This window comes from Rhinatrema bivittatum, chromosome 16, assembly GCF_901001135.1.
Source record: "Rhinatrema bivittatum chromosome 16, aRhiBiv1.1, whole genome shotgun sequence".
Lineage (NCBI taxonomy): Eukaryota > Metazoa > Chordata > Amphibia > Gymnophiona > Rhinatrematidae > Rhinatrema > Rhinatrema bivittatum.
The window spans coordinates 17,314,145-17,342,029 of record NC_042630.1 but is presented as its reverse complement, the minus strand read 5'-3'; the positions used below and the strand labels follow the sequence as shown (position 1 = coordinate 17,342,029).

Below are 27,885 nucleotides of genomic sequence, written 5' to 3'. Positions count from 1 at the left end.
CTGAATGAGTGAGTTCCAAACTAACCCCGTGTCCAGGCCGAGTAAGCTATTGCCCCCTTTAGCACTGCTGTAAACTGATCCCTGGTCAGTGGAACACTGCTAGCATGCACCAGAAGGTGAAGCCCCCTGAGATTCCACCTGCCTCAAACATATCATGGCCCCCCCTTCCCTTCTGGCCAATTTTGGAACGATGTATTAAGATAAACACTGCCCCATCTCTGATGTGCACATTTTGCATTAGCATGCCATTATGGCCAGTATCGGCTTTGGATCTGGTGATTAACTTGCTCACCCTCATTGCTTCGAAAAAAGCTCTAAAAAGGCGAACCTCAAAATTAGATTTGCACACTGCTGGAAGTACATTCCACAGTCATATAAGTAACTCATGCTTGATGGGCTTTCTTGCCCCAACCTTCTTCACCATAAAGACCCTGGTTGGGTCCCCCAGCCCCTGCACTTTTGCAAAAAAGGCAACTCCTGAAAAATGGTTTGTTACTGCTTCTCTGGACAACCCTTCTTCCTTTGCCCTTATGACATATTGAACCATCAGGTTAGCTGGTACAGGTCCCGGCACCCAACCCAGCCGCCCTAAAAATGCCTGCTCACGATCGTATCCACGAGAGTAAGCAGCCCATGTCGGGGTTAACACTCCACATAACAGGTCCCTGATGGTCATGTCCCAGTACTCCATAGGCACTCCGGGAATGTTGTAGCCTCCGTGTTCGCATTCGATACCTATATGTGACAAAAATCCCATTTAGCACTTGAAAACATGTCAGCTACCCCATTACTTACTCTGGGCACATGCCGTGCCCTGATGGTCATATTAAATCGTAAACAATGCAAAACTATTTCTCTACACATCTCAACCTTTGGGCATTTCACAGAGTGCCTGTTGATGACCTCCACTACCGCCTGATTGTCACTCTGCCTCCATCTGCTGGAAGGGAGGCACAACCCAGGAGTCTGGACTGATCTGTGGTAATACAGGAACGAAAATTATCAGGTAAGAACCAGTAATGTCTTTTTCTTTCTACCTTTAACAAGAAGGAATGTAAGGAAGACTTAGAATCATTAAAGTTTCTGGATGTTAAGAGATATTTAAAAGCTTACCTTGAGAGAACTAAGGATTTTCCTAAATCTGAAAGGCTGTTTATCCTCTTTTGTGGATCACGAAAGGGAGAATGTGCTTCAAAGGCTTCGATTGCTAGGTGGTTAAAGATGTACTTAAAATGATTAAGGCTCATTCAGCACGAGTACAGGCTTCATTGTGGGCCAAAAGATTAGCAATAAGTCCAGTGGAGATTTGTAAAGCAACCACATGGACCTCTTTGGAGCCATTTGCAAGCACTGTAGGTTGGATCTTCTCGCTATACAAGACACCATTTTTGGTTTGTCAGTCTTAAAGGTGGGATTGTCATCCACCCACCCTTAGATGGGCTTTGGAATTTCCCATAGGTTTGGAGACTGGTGGAGCAGTGTTATGGTTAATGGTGTTTGGGTGGATCCTTGGACACTGTGGCAGCTGACCACGCCCACGGGGGGGCAGTCCCATGAGGGATCATGGTGTCAGGCTAAACTCCGGCAGACAAACGCAGATTTGAATCTTTTATTAAACAGTTCATGGAACCACCAGAGGTGGCAGTAGTGAGTAGAGGTTTGTGGAGCCCGGCTGGGCGCGTCTCTCACAGAACGCTGGAACAGTGTAGAGCAGTGCTGTAGTGGAAAGAGACTGAGAGTTATGAGCACACAAAAAGATTAGCATTCAGAGTCCCAAATAGAATTAGGAGAGCTCCGAGACAGGGAGAGCAGGCCCTCGAGGAGCAAGTACCTGATCCCACTCAGTGGTGTGTGTACTCACTAGCAGTAGCAGAGATTCCACTAGACGAGAGGTCTGGCACCGGAGCAGAGAGCAGGCCCTCGAGGAGCGAGTACCTGATTCCGGCAAAGCAGTACTGTAGAGAGATGTTTTCTGTACTCACTGATGGTGACTGTAAGTTAGTTCTTCCAAGTAGAAGGGTAGAGGTTGCAGGCAGTGACACAGGGAACATGGGCCCTCGAGGAACGAGTACCCGTTTCCTGATAGTACCCGAAAGAAGCAGAGAGGCCCCCGAGGAGCAGGTACCCTGTTAGCGACCCCGAAGTGTAGTAAGAGTTCTAGACAGAGCTGGAGCGGCAGAGTAGCTTAGGAACGGAGAGCGAATCCCATCCGTACGAATCCTTTTGCTAACTCAATGAGCTAGCAAATACTGTAGGCAAATATACCCTGGAGTCGTGACGTCAGAACAGGGGGACACCCCTGAGGTTCATGCCAACGTGAAGTTAAAGATGAGGGCGGCGTGTGCGCACACGCCCTAGAGGTACCTTGAAGGAGAATGGTAGGAGGCAGCACCAAAGCCGGTCCGGGGACGCCGGAGAGAGCGGCAAGCAGACGCCGTGGCGGCCATCAGTCCAAGGTGAGCGGGAGGAGCCGCAAGTAGAGAGAGGTAGGCGGGGCGAAGCCATCAAAGACTGACGGACGCAACAAGCAGAAGGAAGAGGAAGGAGAAACTATGTCTTATCTGTTAATTTTCTTTCCTTCTGCTATACTAGTCCAGAACCTTTCCATTCATATATATATATATAAAAAAGGTTGAAGAACATTTCTGATTTAGGCATTTTCTTAATTTCTGTGTTTTTGCAAAGAGGGATTGACTTTTCTTCCTTCAAGAACAATTTTAAGTAAAAAGTAAGCTTAGATTGGTAGGCTGTGACACTGCAAGATAGGTCTTGCAAAGGTTTTTTAGTTTATTTTGTATTGGTACTTGTTAGTTTTTATAGTTTTTTTTAGCTTTGACAGTAGTAAACTGGCTGAATTAGTTCTAAATATGACATATATAGTTGATGTCATAAAAAAATAAAAGAACTCTGTCTCCATGTGTGCTAGATGAGAAGATATAACCCATAGGTTCTAGATTGGTGTAACAGAAGTAAAGTAACAGAAATTAACAATTTCTTCTTTGAGTTCTCCCCAAAGTGGCTCAATGGTGATGAGATATTTTGGCCTTATGTTTCGGATCATTATCATGTTAGAAAGTCCAAGTGCGCTCCATGTTCAGCTTCCTGAATGATGAATGCAAATTCTCTTCCAATATTTCTGATAAGATGCTGCATTCATCCTGCCATCAATTTTTCTTTATAATTAAAGTTTTATTGACAGGTAATATCCATAACACAGATATTACAATTAGCCATTGATGATGTCAAATTACATCAACCAAACACCAACTTATTCAAGTATAAATAGAAATCTAGACCTCAGGTCAACAAAAACAGAAAAGCATGAACAACATTAACACATCACCCTGTGGTTCTTATTTCATCCCTCCCTCCCCGATAGTTGAATTCTCTATACCCCCACCCTGCCCAACCAAACCCCACTCTCAATTACATCACCTCTGCATTCTTCCATTGTATATACGGATCCCAGACTTTCTCAAACTTAGCCATCCTATCATTTTTCATGGTTTAGCTTCCCCATATAATCTCTCTAAATTCTGGTGCACACTTCGGCCATTGAAGGAACAAATTGCCTGCGCCACCAATAAGCAATCTAACAATGTGCAACTGTGACGACCTGTAGCATCAATCTTTGGTGACTCTTGTTCCCCACATCAGCTGATATATTCAATAGGCACATTTTAGAGTCCTTGGATACTATAATCCCGCTCATAATCTTAAAAAATCTCAGCACCTCATCCCATAACTTCCCAATCTCTGGACACTCCCACCACAAGTGAAAGAATGTTCCTAGAGCTCCACATCCCTTCCAGCATCTATCACTTGAGACTTTAAACATTTTGCACAACCTAGCAGGTGTCAGATATTTATTTTCTTTTATTAATGCATAGACCGAGCTTCTACTAATGGCTATAAAACAGCAATCCCACTGTCCCTCTTCCAAGATGCCCCCCCAGATCTGCCTCCCAGGCAATCTGACATGCCATCTTCACCTTTAATTCCATATTCAACAAAGCATAAAGCCTGGAAACTGGAATTTAAGCCATTCAGACTGTTCAGAGCATTTTGCTCTTTTTTAGCTCATTACCAAGCTTTGCTGTGCAGAAAAAGTGAATTTGCTGATTATAAGTAAATTGATCAATCTCCAACAAAGGATAAAAAGCAAACAGAATGTTAGGAATTATTAGGAAGGGAATGGTTAATAGAACGGAAAATGTCATAATGCCTCTGTATCGCTCCATGGTGAGACCGCACCTTGAATACTGTGTACAATTCTGGTCGCCACATCTCAAAAATGATTTACTTTCGATGGAGAAGGTACAGAGAAGGGCAACCAAAATGATAAAGGGGATGGAACAGCTCCCCTATGAGGAAAGGCTGAAGAGGTTAGGGCTGTTCAGCTTGGAGAAGAGACAGCTGAGGGGGGGATATGATAGAGGTCTTTAAGATCATGAGAGGTCTTGAACGAATAGATGTGACTCGGTTATTTACACTTTCGGATAATAGAAGGACTAGGGGCAATCCATGAAGTTAGCAAGTAGCACATTTAAGACTAATTGGAGAAAATTCTTTTTCACTGAACGCACAATAAAGCTCTGGAATTTGTTGCCAGAGGATGTGGTTAGTGCAGTTAGTGTAGCTGGGTTCAAAAAAGGTTTGGATAAGTTCTTGGAGGAGAAGTCCATTAACGGCTATTAATCAAGTTTACTTAGGGAATAGCCACTGCTATTAATTGCATCAGTAGCATGGGATCTTCTTAGTGTTTGGGTAATTGCCAGGTTCTTGTGGCCTGGTTTGGCCTCTGTTGGAAACAGGATGCTGGGCTTGATAGACCCTTGGTCTGACCCAGTATGGCATGTTCTTATGTTCTTATAAGTTTGCTGTAATTTATTAAATGGTATCAGACCCTGCCCATCCCATATCTGCTCCAGTCTGGTTAGCCCCCTTCCCTTTCCATCTCCTTCTGCTCAGTCCCGGGAACAAAATTCCTATTAAAGAGGAATGACGTTAAATGATAAGCCTGCTTCTCTCTCATCAACCTTGCCCTCCACTTTTGACAGACCCCCAAGAGCAAACTAGAAAAAGGGGAAAGACCAGTAAACAAAGGCCTCCCTCCTTGCCAAGCCCTAACTTTCAATGGAGGATCCCCAGCACCTTATGTTCTTATGTTCTTACCTAGTCTGGACTGCTTAAGCTCCCCCTCCTTGTGCCAGTGTATTAAAGCATTCAACTGGGATGCCAAAAAAACAAACAAACAAAAAACCCAAAGTTAGTTTGATACACCCCCCCCCCAGCTTCTCTTGAAAGAGAATCTAGAAATCCTGGGTGGCCTACGTCTCTAGATGAACCTGAGCAGTTTTCGTTGCCACACTTTCAGGAATCTATCTGGCACAGCCATTGGTAACGTCTGGAAAAAATAATAAAAATGAGGCACAACATTTTAATGATAGCACCTTCTCCAACCAGGAAAAATCTGTCCTGTCCCATCTATCCAAATCATTTTGTATGCCAGATACTAAGGATCATAATTGAGCACAAACAGCTCATCTACTCTGGGTCCTATTTTTACCCCCAAATATTTCACCCGTGCTTTGCTATTCTAAATGGAAGCTTTCCACCCATACCCACAAAGTTCTCCCCTGGTACCGAAACATTCAGCAACTCCGATTTGTCCTCATTTACCTTAAACCCTGACACTTTCCCAAAAGTTCTCATCTCTGCCTACAAAGCTTCAAGCGAGGCTTCTGGCTTAGTCACCAGGAGCATAAAGTCGTCCACGAACATTGATAATTTATAATCTTGGTCACCCACCTGAACTCCCCGAACCTGAGGATTGCATCTAACCCTTTCTGCAAATGGTTCTAAATTTATGGCAAACAGTAATGGTGACAAGGGGCCACCCTGCCTGGTACCCCTTTTTACCTCAAATGGGGCAGAATAACCTCCATTGATCTTAATGCAAGCTCGTGGATTCTTGTATAAGCACTGAATCCACCCAATAAAGTCTGTTCCCAACTGCATTTCTCTAATACTTTAAATAGAAACGGCCAATGAACCCTATCGAAGGCTTTTTCCGCGTCAACTGCCAGCAATACTGCTGGTACATTATCTTGCTGTGCCTGCCAAATCGATTCCAAAACTCACCTAATGTTATCTGAAGTTAATCTCCCAGGAACAAATTCTGATTGATCTCCGTGAATAAGAAGAGAAGCCACCATCCCTAATCTAACTTTTAGTACTTTAGCTAAAATTTTCAAATTTATATTAATCAGAGAAATTGGTCTGTAGGACCCACGTAACGTGGGATCCCTCCCCCTTTCGTCAATATGGTTATCCCAGCTAAGTTAGCATCTGATGAAATTACGCCCCGCCATCCTCAGAGAATTAAACATGTCCACTAGTGGCTGGATTATTACAAGGAGAAACATTTTATGAAACTTGGCGGTGAACCCATCTAGCCCTATTTCTAGTCCCTGAATGACTTGGTACACCTCGCTATGGGACGTTTCTCTATTCAAAATTCCTCTAGCCTCCTCTGGCAAGCTAGGCGGTTCTGTACCCTTTAGATATTGTTCAATGTCCTCTTCCTTCACATTTTTATTCGAGACATAAAGCATCTTATAAACCTTTTGCTAATTTACCCCAATTCATTTAAGAATTTGCTCATGCTATCCTTGATCTTAGTGATAAAATTTTGTGTAATCTTCTCCTTCAATTTCCTTGCTAGTAGTTATCCAGCTTTATTACTAAGTTCAAAATACCTTTTGCTTCAAAATATCTAACTGATATGCTATTTTGCCTGCAGCTCCCTCTTTGCTGCCTCTAGCTCCACCAACCTATGTGGGACCAGCGACCTCTTGTGGCTTAGTTCTAGTTTAGCTCTAAATTGCACAATATGCAACCTTTATCTGCCCTTTCTTTTTTGAGATAAGTGGCCCAAGGTAGCTTGCACTGCACTACTGCTTTCAGACAATCCCATATGGTTCCCGAAGAAACTATTAAAATCTAAATATTCTCGCACATCAGCCATAGGAGAGTCAGTAAACGTTTTATCTCGTAATCTGTCATTTAAACGCCAATAGTTCTTACCTTTTCTTCTACTCTTTGTTCTCAAGTCTAACCAGAAGGGAGCATGATCCGATCAAGTTATGTTACCCACTTCAGTCTCGTCTATATAATCAACCAAAGATTTATCAATCAAAAAGAAGCCCAGTGCATATGAGAAAAATAGGTATAATTCCACATGGTGGGATTTCTTAGTCTCCATATATCTACTAATACGTGTTCAGAAATCAAATTTTTAAGTGCCTGTCTGTTTCTTGCCCCCACCCCCCCCTGCCCTGAACCAGTATTATCAAGATATGGATATTTTGTAAGATTGAAATCCCCCCCTTTACTGTGATGGAACCCTCCAGGATAATGAAAGCACTATCTAAGAAGGAACCCTGATCCATGTTTGGAGCATATAAATTGAGGAATGTGAACCTTTCGTTATCCACCGATGCCTTCACTAAAATGTACCTGCCCTCCACATCCCGTAAAACTGACCTTACATTCATTACTGAAGTGCGAGAAAATAAGATACCCACTCCACAGTATTTCTTTTTAATTGGTGCTAATGGCCATGTATTGTTGAGGAAAGGACTTAACCCACAGCAGATGATCCCTGCGTTTGGTTAAGTGGGTTTGTTGACAAAAAAATTACATTGGCCTGTGAACCCATTGCTTCTTGGTACAATAGTTTCCGCTTAACTGGTGAATTTAACCCCTTAGTATTAATAGATAATACTTTTGAATCACCCATCATTAAGCAATAACTTCCCTACCCTCCATATCTAAATGCTACCCCCCATACCAACACTGTATGATAGGACAGCACTCAGCCCTGCATACTTATTCACAGCCCTCCAACCCAATATAAAACCATACCAAAAGCCACAGTGTACCCCGCACCCCGCACCCCCTTCCCTTTCTCCACCTCTCCCTTCCTCCCATCCCCACTCAAAACACATCCACTTCCCTTCTCTGTGGACCCCTCTTGGAGGAATGAAGCCATCATACAATATCACCACCTCATCCAATCCCCGACCCTACCAAACATGCACAGAAAATCAAAAGAATTTCTCCTCTTTCCCCTGCTAAATTAAAAAGAACTTCAGACACGTTATAGCCAGTTCCACACAGTCCTTGGAGGCAAGTAAACCAAAAACTGTCCTAAAACTGGAAGAAATCTGGGTGCCTCACACCGGTTCTTCCTTGGATGAGTTCAGTCCATCAGAGTACCTCCACAGCCTTCTGCCTCCCTTTTCTACTCGCTGCCACCTTGGAGTTTCACCTCGCATCTTCCCACTTTCTGATGCTCTCACAGTGGTATTGGAAGATGGACTATCCATACCTGCTACTTTTAATATTTCCACAGCTGCCGGCACTTGTATCTGATATTATTACTTTGCAACTGTGCCACAATGTCTCAAAAATCTCTCCTCTTGCGAATAGTATAAATCGCCAAATCCTGATATATTTCAAACTTGTGGCTCCTCCACATCAATGGCCCTGATTTCCTTGCTGCCACAGCAATTCTCTTTTTTTGAGAAAAACTATGGAAAAAAGCGATAATGTCTCTTGGGAGATTATGCATTTGTCCCAGTGCCCTGTGTGCCCTTTCCAGCTTTATTACAGGTACCTCTGCCAGCAAGACTCAGAACCATTGTGCATATGCTGGAGACCAACTGATGGTAGTCACCAATGGTAGTCACCCTTCTGGAACACCTTAGTTTCTGTCTGTGAGACCAGTTCTCCATATCCTCAATACGTGCAGCTAAGTCCTCATTTGTTTGTAGTAGCTTATTTTGTGCAACCTGTCATCTCGCCAGCTCTGAGGCCTGGTCATCTAGGCACAGCTCAGATTCCTCAACACGTCTCTCCAAATCTGCTATTTTGCTTCATATTTCCTCCACCAAGTCACCAATTTCTTTTTTAAGGCTGGCCATATCACTTTGAAGGGCTCTAAACCACCCCTGAAATTATGCTCTGGTTGGCACACCATCTCCTGTGCCGTCACCCCGGATTTTGGCCTACCTCCGTTGTCACATGATCTTCCTCTGCACTGCCATTAGCTCCCAGCACTTCAATCGAGGAAGCACTTGTGAAAGAAAATTGCTTTAAGTCAACTTTCTTTTTGTGGGAAGCCATCCTACTGCCAATTGCCTGAACGCAGCAGCTAAAATCATAATGCCAGTGTGTCTTCCGCGCTCGATGTGAGGGGGTTCTATTAAATTAGGTCGGGAGCCTCGGACTTAGGCAGCCATTACAGCCAATGATGTCACTTCCTCCATCCTGCCATCAATTTTGACTAAATTCTCCCTGTGCTGCTGTAGCTCACATACTCCCAAAACAGCAGGTATCCACCTTCATGCTTCAGAATGGTGTGCTTTTCTTCATAGCATTTATGATTGGGACCATAAAGTTCAATTTTGGTCTCATCACTCCAAATAATTTTGTGCCAGAAGTTTTGAGGCTTCTCTAGGTGCTGTTTGGCATATTTTAAGCAGGCTGGTTTGTTGCATTAGTGCAGCAATGGCTTTTATTTTTTGGCAAGTCTACCATGCAACCCATTTTTGTTCAAGTATCTCCTTATTGTGCATGCTGGAACACCCTCACCACTTTGTTTCAGAGAAGCCTGTATTTCAGTAGAAGCTGCTTTTAGGTTTTTCTTGGCATCCCAACAAATTTTCCAGGCAGTTGTGACTGAAATCTTTCTTGGTCTACCTTCGTGTTAACAGAACCCATAATTTTCCACTTCTTGATCAGAGTTTGAACAGTACTGGCTGGCATTTTCAAATCTTTGGATATCTTTATAAATCAGGAAAATGATATACAAAGTTGAACTACTTTTGCTCGTAGATCCTTTGACAGTTCTTTTGCTTTCCCCATGCTTCAGTAACCACTAAAGTTAGTGCAACCCTGGATGAAATGCACAAAGGTTTCTCAAGAGCTAAGAAACTCATTGACTATTTATACACAGACACTAATTACAATCAAACAAAGCACAGGTGTGGATACCTACCTTTCACTACCCTCTCAACCTGTGTATGTCAGCTTGAGTGTATATTATCAGCCCAAATATTCAAGGGTATGCAAATTTTGAACAGGACCATTTTATTATTTCCCTTTTTGCTATGGTTTGTTTAATGATTGTGGTATTTTCTGATGCATAATAGTTTTAATTTGAACCACATTAAAAATAAGATGAGTTTTGTCTGATCGCGCATGTTTCCTTAAAATGCTACACATCCTACAGTTTCTGCCAGGGGTATGTAAACTTTTAAGCATAACTGAATATAGCTGGCCAGAGGGCTCCTGACTAAATTACTTGCCTTAGAAGGCAGAAAGGTGATGCACAGAATGGTCAGCAGATGCAACTGTCTTGATTGACTAAAGAGCACTTGGCTTTTTGTAATTGTAGCAAATCTCTCCGCCATGGGAGATCTGATGGGATATCTTTGTTCCCTGCTCTAGCTGCCATGGTGCATTGGACACGGCAGATTAAAGAGGTGCTGAGTGCGCAAGAAACTGTGGAGACCGGAGAGAGCTCTGGGCCCTTGGAGGAGATTGAGTTCTGGAGGGACCGCTGCAGTGATCTGTCGGGGATCAGCAAGCAACTGGACAAGCACGGTGTGAAGCAGATCGAGTATCTGCTGCAGCTCTCCAAATCTTCCTATGTTGCACCCTTCAAAAAGCTTTCCAATCAGATACAGGTAGATTAGGCAGACGAGTTAAAGGAGAACTGCCCACCATTATTTTTCTATCAGTGTGTGCGTGTGCAGTGTACAGTCATTGAAGTCCATAGTGCGTAAGCCAATGAGTCTGAAAGTTATCTGGGTAAAGTTACCTGGATGACTTAACTGAATTTTCAGTGGCACTAACCCGCATACATTTTCCGCTGAATATACCCAGTTAAAGTTATTCAAATAACTTTAGGACAGGTACTTATCAAAACAGACTTACCTGGCTAACTTTATCTGGAACTGAAATTGTACCTCAGGAATACCCCCATCACTGCCTCTTTGTACCTGGTTAGATTTTGCCCACACAAAAATTATTCAGGGAGCAGGGAGAAATCTTCAAACCTTGGATTTGGCCTGGTTGATCCCAAAAATTAGCTGGATAAACCCTTTGAATATTGACCTCGATGAATGTATGTGATATTAAAGGAGATCTGCCCTTTTCTCAGGCTGTAAGCAGCATGTGCCTCAGGCCAGGATCAATGTGCATGATGTCAGGAGAGCTGTTTGCCCAACTAGTTAACTCCACGTCGATGTCTGTGGTGTTAACTAGTGATAAACTTACTTTGAAGTTCTTTGATGCCACCTCAGTATGTTTGCCCATAGAATGCAGTGTATCACTCTTTCCTTGCTATCTTCTGTGAATCTTCCCTATGGAATGCATCATGCAGTGTCTCGTGCTGTGTCCACTGGTAAACATTTTTCCTCACTTTGGTTTGCTGTTAGGATGGGTCCCTCCAGGCTCAGTCCAACCTCACCTTCTTGTCCATCCTGAAAGGTCCCTTTGAGGAGCTAGCTACACTGAAAGCAAAGGTGATTGCTAGCAAACTGTCCCACATTCTCAGTTTGGTTCGTGTCATCTGGGTCAACTCACCATATTACAACACTAGAGAGAGACTCACAGCCCTCTTCCGCAAGGTAAGCCCAGCACTGTTTCCCTATTTATACAGACTCCATGTGATCTTTTCTTATACTGTTGTTCTGTTAATTTATTGAAAGTGATTCCACAATTTTCCTCATACTGTTATGCTGTAGATTTTACTGAAAGGGATTCCACACTCTTTTCTCACACTAAGGATTTATTGTCATCCTGGGCTTTTACTGAAGGGGGTCTGTCTTTGCTGCTTGTAGATTAGCAACGAGTTGATCCGTCTGTGCTGCCGGGAGATATCCCTGGATAGGATTTTTGATGGCTTTGTGCACTCCAGCCAGGAGGTCTTGCAGGACTGCATTGCATGCTGTCTGGCGTGGAAGGAGCAGTATATACGAGCAGCACGTATCCATCAAAGGTGAGACCCATTAACTGTAGTCCTGGCAACTGTCTTTACTTAGAAAAAGGGAGCCCTTTTATTTGACCAAGAGCTACTGTCTTCATCACACCATGTGATTTTCAGCAGACCACCAGATCTTGAGCTCAAATTTAGATTGCTAATTTCCAAAAATTGGGACTTCATACTATGTGCACTCTAAGAATAATAATACTTGTTAATATGATTAGCTATTCTTTGTACTGACAGGTTTTCTGAGAAAGGTTGGGTCCTGGATGAGACCAGTATTTTTGCCCAGGCGGATGCCTTTATACAGCGCTGCAGAGACCTCCTTGAGGTAGGATGTGTGTGCTGTATGAAGTTTAGGCCTCTCACACACCAGTTTCTCAAAGAAAAGAATGTATGAAGGCAGTCTACTTGCAGACTGAAGAGAGAAGGCCTAATCTAGCATTGTGTTTGTGAATGCTCACAGGTGTGTGAGTGCCAGGAGCACTTTGGACGATGGGAGGATGGGGAGAAGACTGCACTGCCATGCTTTCTGGGCCAACGTGGACCCCAGATCACGCAGAACCTCCTGGAGATAGAAGAGACCTTCCATAAAAATTTACAGATCCTCAAACTCGTGAAAAAAAGTATCCTGGATGTCAAGAACACATCATGGCATGATGATTATAACAGGTAAAGGATGCCAGCCTCCACCAGTATCTTACCATCCTAGCATCTCAGTGTCACAGGACACTCCTGGCAGGGGAATTCCAGACCAATTGCATTAGCAGATCAACCAGCTGGTCTCTTTCTAGACCGATCCTGGTACAGAGAGAGAAGCTGGAGGCCGATTCACTTTCCTGTGATTTCAGCACAGTTTGTTGCACATCTCAGTACCGGGATCTATTGCTTCTGTTTCTGTTCATACCCACTAGATCAGTCTAGATTCCTGGTTTTTGCCTCCCTGCCAGCAGATGGCGACAAAAAAAAAAGCTTTACTGACACTGCTCTTAACCTTCAGTATTTATCTGTCTCCAGCAGATGGTAAAGGTGTAAAACCTACAATTTGAAGTAAAATAAAAACAAAAACAAAAAAAAAGAGAGATACTTTTCAATTGGAATTGTACTCCCTGAGGTGTTAGATTTTGGGAAGGACCATCCCCCAGGCTGAGTGGGTGAGCAGGACTGGTGACCCTTATCTGCTCCAAACTCTATAGTGGGAGAGGATAGCCAGTATTCTAGTTCCCTTTTTGTTCCCCCTGCTACTCACACTTGGCTCTCTGGTAGCTCTGGATGGCAGCGACAGGGAAGTATCCCTTTGTTTTTCTTTTTTGTTGTTAAAGTGGGCCTGCCTCTTCTCCTTCTTTATCCTCTGCCGAACCTGATTGAGAGAGTGCCTAAGAGGACTCAGAGGGAGTTGAGGAACTCTCGGGAGGAGACTCTCAGAGGAGGCTTTCCCAATGGAGTTTGTGCTTTTCAGACACATGAATTACTGACATGGAAGGAAGTGGCTGGGAAACAGTTCCCCACTCTGAGCTCCCCAAGGTGCTCCAAACTGAAAAGGATAGTCCGGGGGGGGGGGAGGGGCACAAAAAACCCCCCAAAACATCCAGTGAGTGCTCAGTTTGGTTGGACAGCAAGGCAACCCCCATGGAGAAGTCAGAGGAATCTAAAGGCAAGGATGGGCCACTGGATGGGTCTCTGGGGGCGGAGTCCCCTCAGGACATTTCAGAAGCAGATGGAGGAGGTGTCAATGACCGAAGTTGATAATCCTAAGGTGGTCCGTCTGTTTCACAGTGAAGAGTTGTGGCCCTTGATTCCACGTTTGCTTAAAGAACTGGGCATCAAACGTCCTCAGGAGGCGTCTGACCGGGAAGGAGTGGACTCTGTCATGGAAGATTTGAGAGGTCCTGCTACGGCTTTTCCCTTCTACAAGTCTGTAAAGAGCTGGTCGTCAGAGTGGGACACCCCTGAGACCGGTCTAAAAGTTGGAAGGGCAGCGGCAAACTTGTACATGTTACTGGAGGACTCACCGAGCTTTTGATGCTTCCGAAGATAGACACTTCGGTCTCGGAGGTGACCAAGAAAACTTCCATTTCTCTGCAATCAGACAGGTTAATCCAAACCAGTGGGTTATGCACCTCTATCAGCAGATGGAGACGGAGCAAAGCTGACATCCCTGCACCAATATCAGCCCACCAGTATTGTCCGTTTCCAGCAGATGATGGATGTGCATTTCCCTACAGGGGACTGCTATGGTTAAGAAACTAGTCTGCAGATGTTTTGTCAAACTCTCAGCTAGTATTGACCACAGGCCCTTCTGCAGTACAGAGGCAAAGCTCAGGAAGGACCCAGGCCTTTCGAGGTGGGCAGAAACCGAGCCGAGGTACCCCTGGTCACAATGAAGTGAAGCCTATCCACTCTTCTCTTCCGGCTGTCTTTATGAGGAGTGGACTAGAATCACCACAGAATCACCACAGACCAAAGGGTTTTGGAAGTAGTAAAAGCTTACATATTAGAATTTGCTCACCCGGTGCGGGAAGCCTTCGTCTCCTCTTGCCCTCCTTGGGCCTAACAGGTAGTGGTTCGCGACATGGTAGACTGATTGTGACAATTCAGAGCGATAGTACTGGTTCCCTGGGAAGAACAGGGAAAAGGTCAGTATTCCATTGTTCTTGAACATACCCAGATCACTCCAGACCAGTGAGTTATTCATCCCTTCCAGCAGATAGAGTCAAAGAACAAAACTTTGAGGCATTGCCACCCGCAAGACCTCTGTATTTCTCTGACTCTAGCAGATGGTAGAGCTGCACCTCTAGGTTGTTAGTTTAAAAAAAAAAAAAAAAAAGGAAAGAGTTTTTTTAGAATCAACAGTTGTTACGTAGTTTTAGGTTCCAGATCTTGGACGCTCCCTGAGGTGTTAGACATCTTTGCGGGCCATCCCTCAGGTGGAGCTGAGCCATCGGGAGGTTGGATACCCCTGACTGGGTTTCCCAACAATGTACCAGACAGTCTGGATAGCCAGGGGTCCTGGCTCCATTGACCCTCCGAGGCAGCCTCTTGCCCTTCATCCTCTGGACAGGGAAATACCCATTTAATAAAGTTTCTTTAAGTTCCTTGTTTAAAAAAAACAGTAGCGTACAAGAAGCAAAAGAGTAGAGCTTAGCAGGAACTTCGGCAGGGAGGGCCTAGTCAGCGGGAGCTGACAGCCAGGGCTGGAAGGTGCAGGACTGAGCAGCAGTCGACTGGCTGTTAACCCGGGGCTCCTGGGGTTCGTGGTCGATTGCGATGCTAGTGCCGTGAGAGAACCACAGTGCCTCGTTCCTTGTGTAGTCCTGTGCGTTGGTGGGGCCAACTGGACTTGGTGTTCCTGGGAACTCCCCGGTGGGGATTGCATCCATTACCGATGGCGGCTTGGTGGGCCTGAGTCCAGCGTGTGTTGCCATGCGGGAGGCCTCGTGGGGGAGCGCCGTGGTGTACGATCGGGAGACATGGCGCCAAAAACTAAATGTTGAGTCAACATTTTCAGTTCAGAGCCCTCCTGTTTGGTGTGGTGACGGTGCCCCACACATTCACCAAGGTGAAGTCCATTACCTGCTATTAAGTTCACTTAGAGAATAGCCACTGCCATTAGCAATGGTTACATGGAATAGGCTTAGTTTTTGGGTACTTGCCAGGTTCTTATGGCCTGGATTGGCCACTGTTGGAAACAGGGTGCTGGGCTTGATGGACCCTTGGTCTGACCCAGTATGGCATTTTCTTATGTTCTTATGTTCTTATGTGATGGTGGTGGTGGCTGCGGCTCTTCACTGGGAGGAAATTTTGGTCCACCCGTATCTGGACGATTGGTTGGTTCCAGCAAAGTCCAGGAGGAATGCGAGAAGTCCATCTGAAGAGTGATGTCCACCTTACAGTCTCTCGGTTGGGTTATCAATGTGCAGAAGAGTCAGTTGGAGCCGACTCAGTCACTGGTTTACTTAGGGGCCCACTTCGACACTCAGCGAGGCAGGGTTTCCTGGCAGCAGACCGGGTGTCGAAGTTGTACTCTCAGGTCAAGTGTCTTCTTCATCTGGAGGTGCCCAAAGTGTGGGATTATTTACAGGTACTGAGGTCCATGGCATCCATGTTGGACTTGGTCCCATGGGTGTTTGCGCACATGAGACCACTGCAACGTGTGCTGTTGTTCAGGTGGAGTCCCCTTCTCGGAGGAGTTTCATCTTCCCTTGCCTCTGCTTCGGGAGCCCAGGTCCAGTCTCTCATGGTGGCTGTCTCGTCCCAATTTAGAGAAGGGGATGGATCTGGAGCCTCCGGACTTGGGTAGTGGTCTCCATGGATGCAAACCTCTCCGACTGGGGAGTGATGTGCTTGGGCAAGTCGGCGCAAAGTCTGTGGTGACCAGAGAAGTTCTGGTCTATCAATTGCCTAGGGACAAGGGCGGTCCGTCGAGCCCTGGAGGTTTTTCTGCCCCTGGTCCACAATCGGCAGGTCGGCACGAAGAGTCATGCAGTGGCGTTGGAGGCCCAGAGATTATTTGCCTGGGCGGAGTGTCATCTCGAAGGCCTAGCCACATCGCATGTAGCGGGAGTAGATAACGTGCAGGCGGACTTTCTCAGCAGGCAGCAATTGGATCCTGGGGAGTGGGAGTTGCCCCCGAAGGCATGGAACCACATCTGTACAAGGTGGGGCACTCCCCAGTTGCATCTTATGGCGACTCTCTTCAACTCCAAGATGGAGAGATTCTTCAGTCGCCGAAAGGTACTCGGTTTGGTGGGCCTCGATGCTCTGGTGTGCCCTTGGCCGACGGGAATTCTTCTGTACTTCTTTCCTCCTTAGCCCCTCATGGGTCAAATCCTCAGGCGCATAGAATCACATCCCGGGACTGTGGTTTTAGTGGCACCGGAGTGGCCACGGAGACTGTGGTTCGCAGATCCGGTGCGACTTGTGGTGGAAGATCCTCTGTCTGACTCATCTTCCAGACCTGTTGCGTCAGGGTTCCATATTTTCGGATCGGGAAAATCACTTTTGAGAGGTGGATACTTCAATTGAAGGGTACTCTGAACAGGTTATCTCCACTCTTTTCAATCCAGAAGACCGGTGACCTCTATGGCGTTTATTAGGGTCTGGAAACTGTTTGAAGTTTGGTGTCTTCAGCGTCGTCTAGATCCTCTGGCGGTGGAGGTGTCACATGTGCTGGATTTCCTGCAGCAGGGGTTGTCCAAGGGTTTGGCTTACATCTCGCTTCGTGTGCAGGTGGCTGCCTTGGGTGCACTTAGAGGCAGGTTTCAGAGTAGAAGTCTGTCTGTTCATCCAGATGTGGTAAAGTTTCTCAAAGGGGCTAAGCTGTTAAGTCCTCCGGTGTGAAAGATCTGCCTGGATTGGAGTCTCAACCTAATACTTCGTGTCTTTTGTGGACCCCCCTTTGAACCCTTGAGAAGGGCTAACCTGAAGGATTTGACTCTGAAAGTGGTCTTTTTGGTAGCTATTTGTTCAACTCAAAGGATTTTGGAACTTCAGGCTCTGTCATGTAGGAATCCGTTTTTTGTGGATTTCCAGGAATGGAATCTCATTGAGAGCAGTGCCTTCCTTTGCTCCTAAGTTAGTGTCTGCCTTTCATGTTAATCAGATGGTAGATCTTCTGGGTTTTCCAGAGTGGTCAAAAGATTCTCCTCAGGATAGAGAATTACATCTTCTGGATGTGTGGCAGACACTATTTAGGTATTCGGCTTTTCATCTCTCAGATCATCTGTTTGTCCTATTCAGTGGACTGAAGAAAGGGGACAAAGCCTCTAAGGCTACCATATCTCGTTGGCTTAGGGAAGCCATTTGTTTAGCTTACATTTGTAAGGACCGACAAATTCATGTCGGTTTCTGGGCGCATTCCACTAGGGCGCAGGCTGCTTCCTGGGCTGAGTGTCAACTTCTGTTGCCACAGGGGATTTGTAGGCAGCAGTGTGGTCCTCAATTCATATCTTTACCAGGCATTATCGTCTGGATGTCAGGGTGCAGGATGTGCTGTCCTTCGGGGAGAGTGTCCGCGCAGGTCTTTTGGGGGTCCGCCTGGTTTAGGGGTGCTTGGGTACATTCCTCTGGTCTGAACTGATCTGGGTATATTCAGGAAAGGAAAATAGGTTCTTACCTGCTAATTTTCGTTCCTGTAATACCACAGATCAGTCCAGAGGCCCTCCCGTTTGATGCCGAAAGATTGATTTTCTGCCAAGTTTTGCTGCTTAGTACAGAATTTTTCTGTTTAATGAAGAATTTTTTTCTTAGAGGGCAGTTACGGGATTCACTTCCTTGTCTTGTTTGGTTCTTTAAGAACAAGGTTTATAGTTCAGGGGTATCCAACCTCTAGTTCCCTATGTCTGTGTGAAGGGGTTTCTAAAGTATCTTGGCTTGGGTACAGGTCATTACTGAGGGTCTTGCAGGTGGCACTTTCAGTTAGGTAGCAGTGCCTCAAAGTTTGGTTCTCTGACTCCATCTCCTGGAAGGGATGAATAACCCACTGGTCTGGACTGATCTGTGGTATTACAGGAACAAAAATTAGCAGGTAAGAACCAATTTTCCTATTTCGTGGTCCCGAAAAAGGAAGGTATGTTCAGACCGATTTTGGTACAATGTTCAGCCCTTATGGTACCACATTTTGGAAACCCTGTGTTCAGTCATAGCAGCAATTTGTTAAGGGAGATTTCCTTGCCTCACAGAGGCATATATACATATCCCAGTCAGGCAGGAGCATTAGACATTTTTGAGATTTATTATGCTTGGAGACCATTTTCAGTTCTGCATCCTTCCTTTTGGGTTAGCGACAGCAACGCGGAAATTCACAAACGTCATGGTGATGGTACTGGCAGCCCTTAGGAAGAAAGGAGTGCTGGTACACCCATATCTGGATGACTGCCTCATTCAGGCAAAGTCGGCGGATCTCTGTCAGCTAGCAGTACAGCGGGTCTTAGAGAGATTGAGGGCTCTAACCTGGGTGGTGAACTTAGCAAAGAGCCATCTAATGCCGTCCCAATCCTTTCAGTATCTGGGGACTCAATTTAACATCTGGGTTGGCAATGTGTTTCTCACGGAGGAGAGGGAGTGAAGCTGCAGTATTAGGTTGGCCGCCTGTTGCGACTCAAAGTGCCCAGAGTTTGGGATTATTTGCAGGTCCTGGGTTCTATGGCATTGATGCTAGAATTAGTCCCCTGGGTCTTCACGCATATGTGGCCCCTTCAGAGAGCACTCCTCTTCCATTGGAACTTGTTATCAGAGGAGTTTCAAGTTCTCTTTCCCCTCATGGTGGATTCCAGGTTCAGTCTTTTGTGGTCAATTTGGAATGAGGGATGGAAATCCAGAATTAGATGACAGTGATCACCAACCCCAGCCTAGCCTGTTGGAGAGCGATTTGTCAGGGACAGACCGCACAAAGCTGATGGTTGGTTGGAGGAGGCATCATGGTCTGTCTATCAGTTAAGGATGAGAGTGGTGTGCTTAACTTTGGTTTCCTTTCTGCCGTGGTTACAGGGTGGGGCAGTGTGAGTTCTATCGGGCAATGCAAGGACAGCACCTAGCAGTTCTGGCAGAGTCTCACATAGCTGTGGTGGACAACGTGCAAGCGGATTTCCTCAGCAGGCATCTGGGTGAAGTGATTCTAGTGGCTTTAGAGTGGCCATGTTGGCTGTGGTTAACGGACCTAGTAAACTTAGCAGGGGATGGGCCATTAAGGTTTGGTCACTTTCCGAGTTTATGTCTGGGTTCAATATTTTCTGATCAGGCGGATTTGCTTTTGAGAGGAGATGCTTAAGATAGATTTGTTCAGCCAGAAGAATTTCAGAGCTTCAGGCATTGTCTTGTGGAGATCCCTTTCTGCAGTTTATGGAGAATGGGGTGTCATTGCAAACAGTGTCCCTATTTCTGCCAAAGGTGGTTTCAGCTTTTCATCTTAGTCAAACAGTGGAACTTCCTGCTTTTCCTAATTTGGATTCTTCAGTGCCACAAGCCGAGGGAGTTTCAGGTGTTTGATGTGAGGCAGGCATTGTTTGAGGTATCTCAAAATGTCTAATGGTTTCTGGAGATCAGATCATCTTTTTGTGCTTTGGAATAGACCAAGGAAGGGAGGGCAAAGCGTCCAAGGCTACTATTGAGCGGTTGCTAAACAACACGATTGGTTTGGCTTACATTTGTAGAGGTTGTCCGGTACCAGAGAGTCTAAGGGCTCACTCGACTTGGTCTTTCCACAGGAAATCTGTCAGGCGGCTACTTGGAAGTCTTTACACACTTTCGCCAGTCATTACATTACCCTACAACAGGATATCGATAGGATAACCCATGCATCTGACTCTCACCACCCTTAGCGTTTTCTGCTACTCCCTTAACCCCATGGCCACCTCCTTGTAACTCATGACCCACTCCTCTCTCCTACCCCTTTGTACGCCCTCCTTTGTATTTTCCCTCACCCTCCTTTTCTCTCCCACACCCTTTTACCTCCGTTATGCTGTTTTCTCCCCGACCCACCCTTTGAATCTCTGACCTACTTAGCTCAACACCGCTGTTTTTACACTTTCTCATGACAACTTTGTATAGTTTAAGGTTATTGTTTTGCTAGTATCATGACCCCTACACCATAATTGTTCTCCTTAAGATATATTTATTATTATAGTTGTCTAAGAAACCCTCTTTTATACTCCCTGTTATTATATACATATATATCCCTTGTATATTGTTGCATAGATCTATTAATTACACATATATCTCTTGTATATTTGTTTTCCACATTCTTTTTACTGTTCGTTGTAAGGGCTACGCCCACAAGTTATTAATTATATGTAAACCAATACGATGTGCAAACGGCTATCGGTATATAATAAACTCCAAATAAATAAATAAATAAAATTATCATTTGGATGTCCGAGATCTGGACTTCGGAGCGAGAGTATGTAAATGATGCAGAGTGGTTTCTTTGGTTGAATTATGTTCTACTTCGTGTTGTTGGAAAAAGTTTTCAGTAGAGGCTTTGCCTTCCTCCCACTTGTTGAGCGGGTTGAAGATCTCAGTTATTATAGTTATCCTCATCTTGGCTTGGGTACAGGTCATACTGAGGGACTGCAGATGGCACACTAGATTAAGTAGTAGTGTCAGTTAAGCTTTTCTTCTCTGTCTCCATCTGCTGGCAGGGAGGCAAAACCCAGGAGTCTGGATTGATCTGTGGCATTTTAGGAACGAAAAATAGCAGGTAAATCAACACGGTTTCCAAAAAGGACACAGTACAGAATCCCTACTGATTTCCTTATTTGATATAATTATTAGAGGTTTTGACTCAAATATGGAATATGTTATGGTATTTCTCGATATATCAGCAGCTTTTGACACTTTGAATCATGATATCCTACTGCTTAACCTTGAACAAATAGCAATCGATGGAACAGTAAAAAAAAAAAAAAAAGGTTCAGATCTTTTATTTATTTATTTATTTATTTATTTATTTATTTATTAACTTTTATTTACCGACATTTGTGAAGCACATCATGCTTATTTATTCATTTATTTCAGAACATTCACAAAGAATCACTGTCGGTAATTCAAAATCAGAATGGTACACCACTAAATCTGATGTCCCACAGGGGTCTTCATTATCACCACTACTTTTCAATATTTACCTGTTACCTTTGTGTCATCTCTTAACAGGCCTGAATTTGTCATTTAAAATATATGCAGATGACATTCAATTCATTGTCCCTTTCACTGACTCTTGGGAAAAAAAAAACCTTCTCACTACTTTATTTATACTTAACAGTAATAAAAACTTGGTTATCACATAATAGACTAAAATTGAATACTGCAAAAACAGAATTAATATTTCTATCAGTAGTACCGGATTCTATATTTCAACCACCTGCCACATTTACATTTGAAGGGCAAGAAATTGCAATAAAATCACATGCAAAAAATTTAGGGACTATAATAGATGCCAGACTCTTTATGACAAACAATATATCAGCCTTAGTAAAAAAAAAAAAAAAAAAGTACTACAGGAACGAAAATTATCAGGTAAGCACTAATTTTCCTTTTTTTTAAGCTCCATATGTTAACAAAAAATTTAAAACCACTTCTATTACCTTCTGATTTCCGCACTGTGACCCAATCCCTCATCTTAACAAGTCTAGACTATTGCAACACTTTATATCTAGGTCTGCCGAAATCCACCACACACCCCTTACAACTTGTTCAAAATGCCACTGCTCGTGAACTGTATAATATTCCACTTAGAGAACACATTACCACGGTTTTGCAACATTTACATTGGCTACCAATATCTTACCACATTACTTATAAAATTCTAACAATAATACATAATCTATTACATAACTCCAACTCAGTATGGCTTTGTGATCTTCTAAGAATCTACAAACCCACAAGGCAATTACGCTCAATGGACAAATACACGCTAGAAATACCATCAGTAAAACTAGCACACTTAGAATTGACACATTAACGCGCTATTTCAGTTGCCGGCCCGACCCTCTGGAATGCTAATCCTGAAGAAATTCGCTTAATGGCAAATATTAAAGAATTCAAAAAGGCTTTAAAAACTTATCTTTTTACCGTAGCTTATAATATCACTTAACAAATCTCTATCATAAGTGTTAATAGCCTTGATAGCAATATTACGAAATTGACTGCTATATGTTCTTAGTGTCTTGAAGAGTAATATTATATGTTTTATAGTGCTTATGAAGTGTATGTTCTGTTCATATTGTTCACTTTTTAATTATGTATGTTTTTATTTTTGTAAACCGCTTAGCCGGTCAGGTCTCTGCCCAATTTTGCGGTATATAAATCTTTTAAATAAATAAAATAAATTTCCTTTAATGTTGAGTTTTGATAGGGCATTGAGAGCTTTGAGAGGTGGAAGTGTAGCCCTCACCAGTCTTGGAGGTGCCATGATGAAACTTTGTCTGCAGGTTCCGGGCCGGTGTTAAGGACCTAGAGGTGATGATGCAGAACCTGATAACATCTGCATTTGAGACTGTGGAGGACATGGAGCATGGCGTGGAGCTCCTGGATGTCTTTCACCACTTGGCAACACGAGAGGTGCTTACTACTTCACTCTTTTTTTTTTTTTCCTTCTTTTTTTTAAACTCTTTATATATTATTTTACATATTTATGTACTGTTTACATGTTGAGGAGCAACACTGGACCTGGTGCTGACAAATCACAAATCACTGAGGTTATGGTAGGGGACAACCTGGTGATCACCCTACTCTTTTTAGAATATGTCAGGCAGCCATTCACCTGGCACTCCATCAGAGCCAAATAAGGTGTCAAACTCATCAGAAGATAGTGAACACTGGATTAGAACCAAACTTTACTAGAACAAAGATCCTAGATTTTAAAAGGGCTGACTTTAAGAAAATTGAATGATTTTCCCCTGCTTTCTAGGCTATCAAGCGCACATTTGATAAGAAAACTGTGTCTGTCTACAATTTCTTAAATGATGAGCTCGCACAAGTCAATAAGGAGCTGAGCAGGAAGCAGCCCCGCATGCCTCACCACATATGCCGCTTTGCTGGGCAGGGGCACTGGGTGCGTGCCATGCGCCGCCGCATCGAAAGACCTATAGAGGTAAGTTCAGTGGGAGGACTGCTGCTGCTGCAAGTCTCTTCGCAGTTGGCCTAAAGGAAATCTGTTTTTCAATACACCGAAGTGGCTGGAAAGGGGTCTTACACCTTGGTTGAGCTAAGCATTCACCTGAGGGTAGGTTACAGTGGGAAAGAATTGTGGTGCCCTGGACAGTGGACCCTGGTCTGTGCTCTTAAAGCAGGAAGGAAGGTCAGCAGGGTTAGACATTGGTGTCTTTCCCTGAGGAAACTGCATTTTATTGAAAAATGTTCTTCTGAGTGTGTATTCCAGTGCTTAAAGAGAGCAGGCATTTAAAATACTTAAGGGACTGGCCACCCATGGTCCTGCCAAATCCAGAACTGTAGCACTGGAGTTTGGACCCTGGGTGTATAATGTACATTCCCCATGCTTTTTAGTTACTTTTACCTATTAAGCTATATATTTTTTTTCTCTTTCCTTGCTGGATCTTCTCCATCAGGATGGCCAAAAGCCTACAAACACACCAGGACACTGTGAATTAGGGCTGTTGGTATTCTGATAAAATGACTACCCCTCTAAAACTTTGTGGGATTTATGATCCTGCTGTGGCATGCTGAACTGAAACCCCCAGCATTCTGTGGGCCTGAGGCCAGCTGCTTCCCCTCCTGGAGGTCCAGTTTGGCACCTTGAGGGAATAGTCATCATGAAAGAAAACAGACTAGCCTGCCCCTATTTTTTTCTCCTCTTCCCCATCCTAGAGTCTATCATTTACATACTTCCTGCCCCGCATTGGTTCGGGAGATGAAAGTGTGGAGAACTACCAGCGGCTGGCGCTGGTGCTGGATGAGCTGGTTAGGAAGCTCTTCACAGAATGGACCCAGACAGTGGACAAGGATGCAATGAGGCTGTTGGACATCCCACTCATCATGCGCAACCCTATAAAAAGTGGCATGTTGGATGTCAACTTCAATAAGTAAGTGATGGGGCTAGGCTGGAGTCACAGGGGTGAGCAGAGAGTCTCATTATAGCCACTAGAAAAGGAAAGCTTCTCATTCCTGCTTCTACCGATGACCAGTTAGGGCATGGAAGGTTCACTGGTAGTCATAGCGGTGATGGGGATGATTAGGGTGATGAAAGGAAGTAGCCAGCACCATTCCTTTCCTATCGATGCAACACCAAGTGGGGCTGGATCGGATGCTACTCAGTCAGGGAGCACAGGTGGAAGTGGAAAGGGGCCCATGAGGGAACTCTATATCATCTCCTACCTGCATTTTCCTTTGCCAGGACCTTACTGAAAATGTTAGCAGAAATTCATTACTGGGAGAGGCTGCTCTTTGAGATCCCACACTTTGTGATTGAGATCTACCGGCGGAAGGAAGATCTGCGGGTCTTGAGAGAGAACGTACTGTTGCTGGTCAGGGACTATAACAGGTGAGAGGGTCTATCTCTTGTCCATTCGTGAGAAAAGGGACTAGTTCCTGAACATTTACCCGCTGCCTCCTATCCCTACTACCCCCTTTCCTTTAAGCCTCAACCCCTCCCCATTTATCCGTTGCCCTGCACAGACAGCACTACCCCTTAAAAACTGTTGATTATTTGATCACCTACTAAGGGATCTAAAATTGGTTGTTTGTTAGTTTGTTGATTACCTACGTAAACGTTCACCTAGTTACTATTTAATCTCTGCTTGTTATCGAACCTACAGTAGAGCTATGTTAAGCTATCTCAATCTTTTATAGTTGTCCTGAATTCATCAACCTGTTTCATGTAACTTTCTGATCCTATATCGTTGGTTTTCCCTTGTTTGATGTAAACAGGTACGATAAGATATTTTATCTTGAGCATCGGTATATTAAAAGATATTAAATAAATATTAAATAAATAAATAAAATAAACATACCCAGATCAGTCCAGACAAGTGGATTTATTCATCCCTACCAGCAGATGAGACAGAGGACAAAACTTTGGGCACTGCTATATATCTGAGAGTGCCACCTGCAGTCCCTCAGTATTTTTCTGCCTCCGGCAGATGGTAGAGGTGCAAACCTGCAGTCTTGACTGATCTGGTGTTTGGAAGATTTCTGCTCCCCGAGGTTCCAGTTCCTGTTGTGGGCCATCCCTCGGGTTTAGCCGGGCGAACAGGGGGGTTGGATATCCCTGGCAGATTTTAGCCTGCAACTGCGGGACCACTGATAGTCAGGGGACTGGTTCCCTCAGTGGGTCCTGATGTCCTCCTCCTCCTGCCCCTTGGATTCAGGGAAGTATCTCCCTTTGGGGCTCTTTTTCTTTCCTGTGTTGCTGCTGGGGTTCCTTTTAAAAAAAAAAAAAAAGAAAGGGAAAGCTAGGAGACTCAGCAGCAGCGGCAGCTCAGGCTAAGAGCCTGGGCTGTGTCTCAGGCGGCCTGCTTGGCGGGATCGTCGAGGGTGGGCCCTGGAGGATCCGGGCTGTGCGGGGGGGGGGGGGGGAGATTGGCTTTTGCCACCTCAGGAGGGTGCCCCCAGCTGGGGGAAAGTTTCCCTTCTTGTGTGTCTTTCACAGCTGTGCCTGCGTGCGTTTCCCGCGGCCTCAGCGCTTCTGATTCACACCGGCGGGAACTTGGCGGCGGTGCGCCCTCTAGCTCCTGCTCTGCGGCAGCCGTGTGGTGCGCCCCCTCCCCCCTCGCGAATCCAGCGCATGTTTTTTTTAGGCAGGATGACTGATAGGTCGCTAGTGGAGGCCTGCCATGCCTGCGGAATCTGGTCCGCCTATCTCAACCCCCTCTCCCTTTGCACGGAGTGTTCAGGGGGGGGGGAGGGTGCTTCAGCCAAGCCCACAAAATGGAGGTCTTCACGGTCAGCGGGACCACGGGAGGGTCTCAGGCCTGTGGTCTTTCCCCCGTGGATGGGGGAGTTGGGAAAGGGGGCTCAATCCCCGGGCTCCGGAGATCCCCTCCTTTATTCCCTGCAGTCTATCAGCGTGTGGAGGGGGCATCTGGGCTGGATCCCGACAGCCTGAAAGGGCTCTCAGGGGACCAGAGGGGCTTTTCGCCCGAATTTGTCTTTTGCTCCATGAGGCTTTTCTGGATAGGGAAGCCGGGAAGAGGAGCTAAGCATCTGCGTCTCCCTCTACGGAAGGTGTGTCCGGATGGAATCTTAACTTGGTATTACAAGTTCTCTGTGAGGAACCCTTTGAATCTTTGGCTCGAGCATCATTAAAGATTCTCACCTTGAACACTGTCTTTTTGGTAGCAATTTTCTTGGCTAGATGGATCTTGGAGTTGCAGTCTATTTCCTGCCGTGATCCTTTCCTGCGGACATCATATGACACGGTTTCCTTTCTCCCTAAAGTGGGTTTCTGCCTTTTCATGTGAACCAGACGGTGGAGTTACCAAGATTTCCGGACTGGTCCCGGGATTCCTCTATGGGATGGGCTCTCCATCTTTTGGATGTGCGACGCGCCCTGTTGCATTATTTGAAGATCACCAACTTTTTCCGTCGATCTGATCGTCTTTTTGTGCTATTCGGGGGACCCAAAAAGGGAGAGAAGGCATCTAAAACTTCCTTAGCTCTCTGGTTGAAAGAAACGATTTACTCGGCTTATGTTTCTAAGGGCTGCACAATGCTGGTGGGGCTTAAAGCTCATTCCACTCATGCTCAGGCGGCGTCATGGGCCGAGTGTCAACTAGTGTCTCCTCAGGAGATATGTTGGGCCGCAGTTTGGTCCTCGCTTCACACTTTCACCAAGCATTACCATTTGGATGTACATGCCCCAGAGGTGGCCCCCTTTGGTGAGAGTGTGCTGAGACTGGGTCTTTTGGGTTCCCGCCTGGTATAGGGGGGCTTTGGTGCATCCCAGCTGTCCTGGACTGATCTGGATATGTTCAGGAAAGGAAAATTGGTTCTTACCTGCTAATTTTCGTTCCTGTACTACCACAGATCAGTTCAGAGGCCTACTCTTGGGATCTGAGCCGAAAGACTGCTGGTTCTGCTGCTGGGCCTTTAAGCTCACACGAAGATGGTTTTCAAAGCTATGTTGAATTTGCTAACATATTCTAGAGTTTCTCTGTTGACTGTGGTTGGTGGTTATCCAGTTCAGAGGTATCCATCCCAGGGGCTTGGTCCGCCCTATTGTTAAATTATCTTGACTTGGGTACAGATCAATACTGAGGGACTGCAGGTGGTGCTCTCAGATATGTAGCAAGTGCCCAAAGTTTTGTCCTCTGCCTCCATCTGCTGGTAGGGATGAATAAACCCACTTGTCTGGACTGATCTGTGGTATTACAGGA

At 45.0% G+C, this 27,885-nt stretch overlaps 1 protein-coding gene across 2 annotated transcripts in view; it reads left to right on the top strand.

Annotated features, from left to right (window-relative positions):
- Positions 1 to 27,885, top strand: part of DNAH2 (dynein axonemal heavy chain 2) — a 392,322-nt gene that overhangs the window by 54,674 nt on the left and 309,763 nt on the right. Inside the window, exons 7-15 of one of the 2 annotated variants that reach the window (XM_029581921.1) lie at positions 10,519 to 10,757; positions 11,511 to 11,702; positions 11,916 to 12,073; positions 12,302 to 12,389; positions 12,525 to 12,730; positions 22,984 to 23,113; positions 23,463 to 23,645; positions 24,380 to 24,594; positions 24,906 to 25,052. In XM_029581921.1, the coding sequence (XP_029437781.1) occupies positions 10,519 to 10,757; positions 11,511 to 11,702; positions 11,916 to 12,073; positions 12,302 to 12,389; positions 12,525 to 12,730; positions 22,984 to 23,113; positions 23,463 to 23,645; positions 24,380 to 24,594; positions 24,906 to 25,052 (1,558 nt within the window). Of the gene's footprint in view, positions 1 to 10,518; positions 10,758 to 11,510; positions 11,703 to 11,915; positions 12,074 to 12,301; positions 12,390 to 12,524; positions 12,731 to 22,983; positions 23,114 to 23,462; positions 23,646 to 24,379; positions 24,595 to 24,905; positions 25,053 to 27,885 lie in introns of those variants that run through there. The other variant, XM_029581922.1, reaches the window with a different exon arrangement.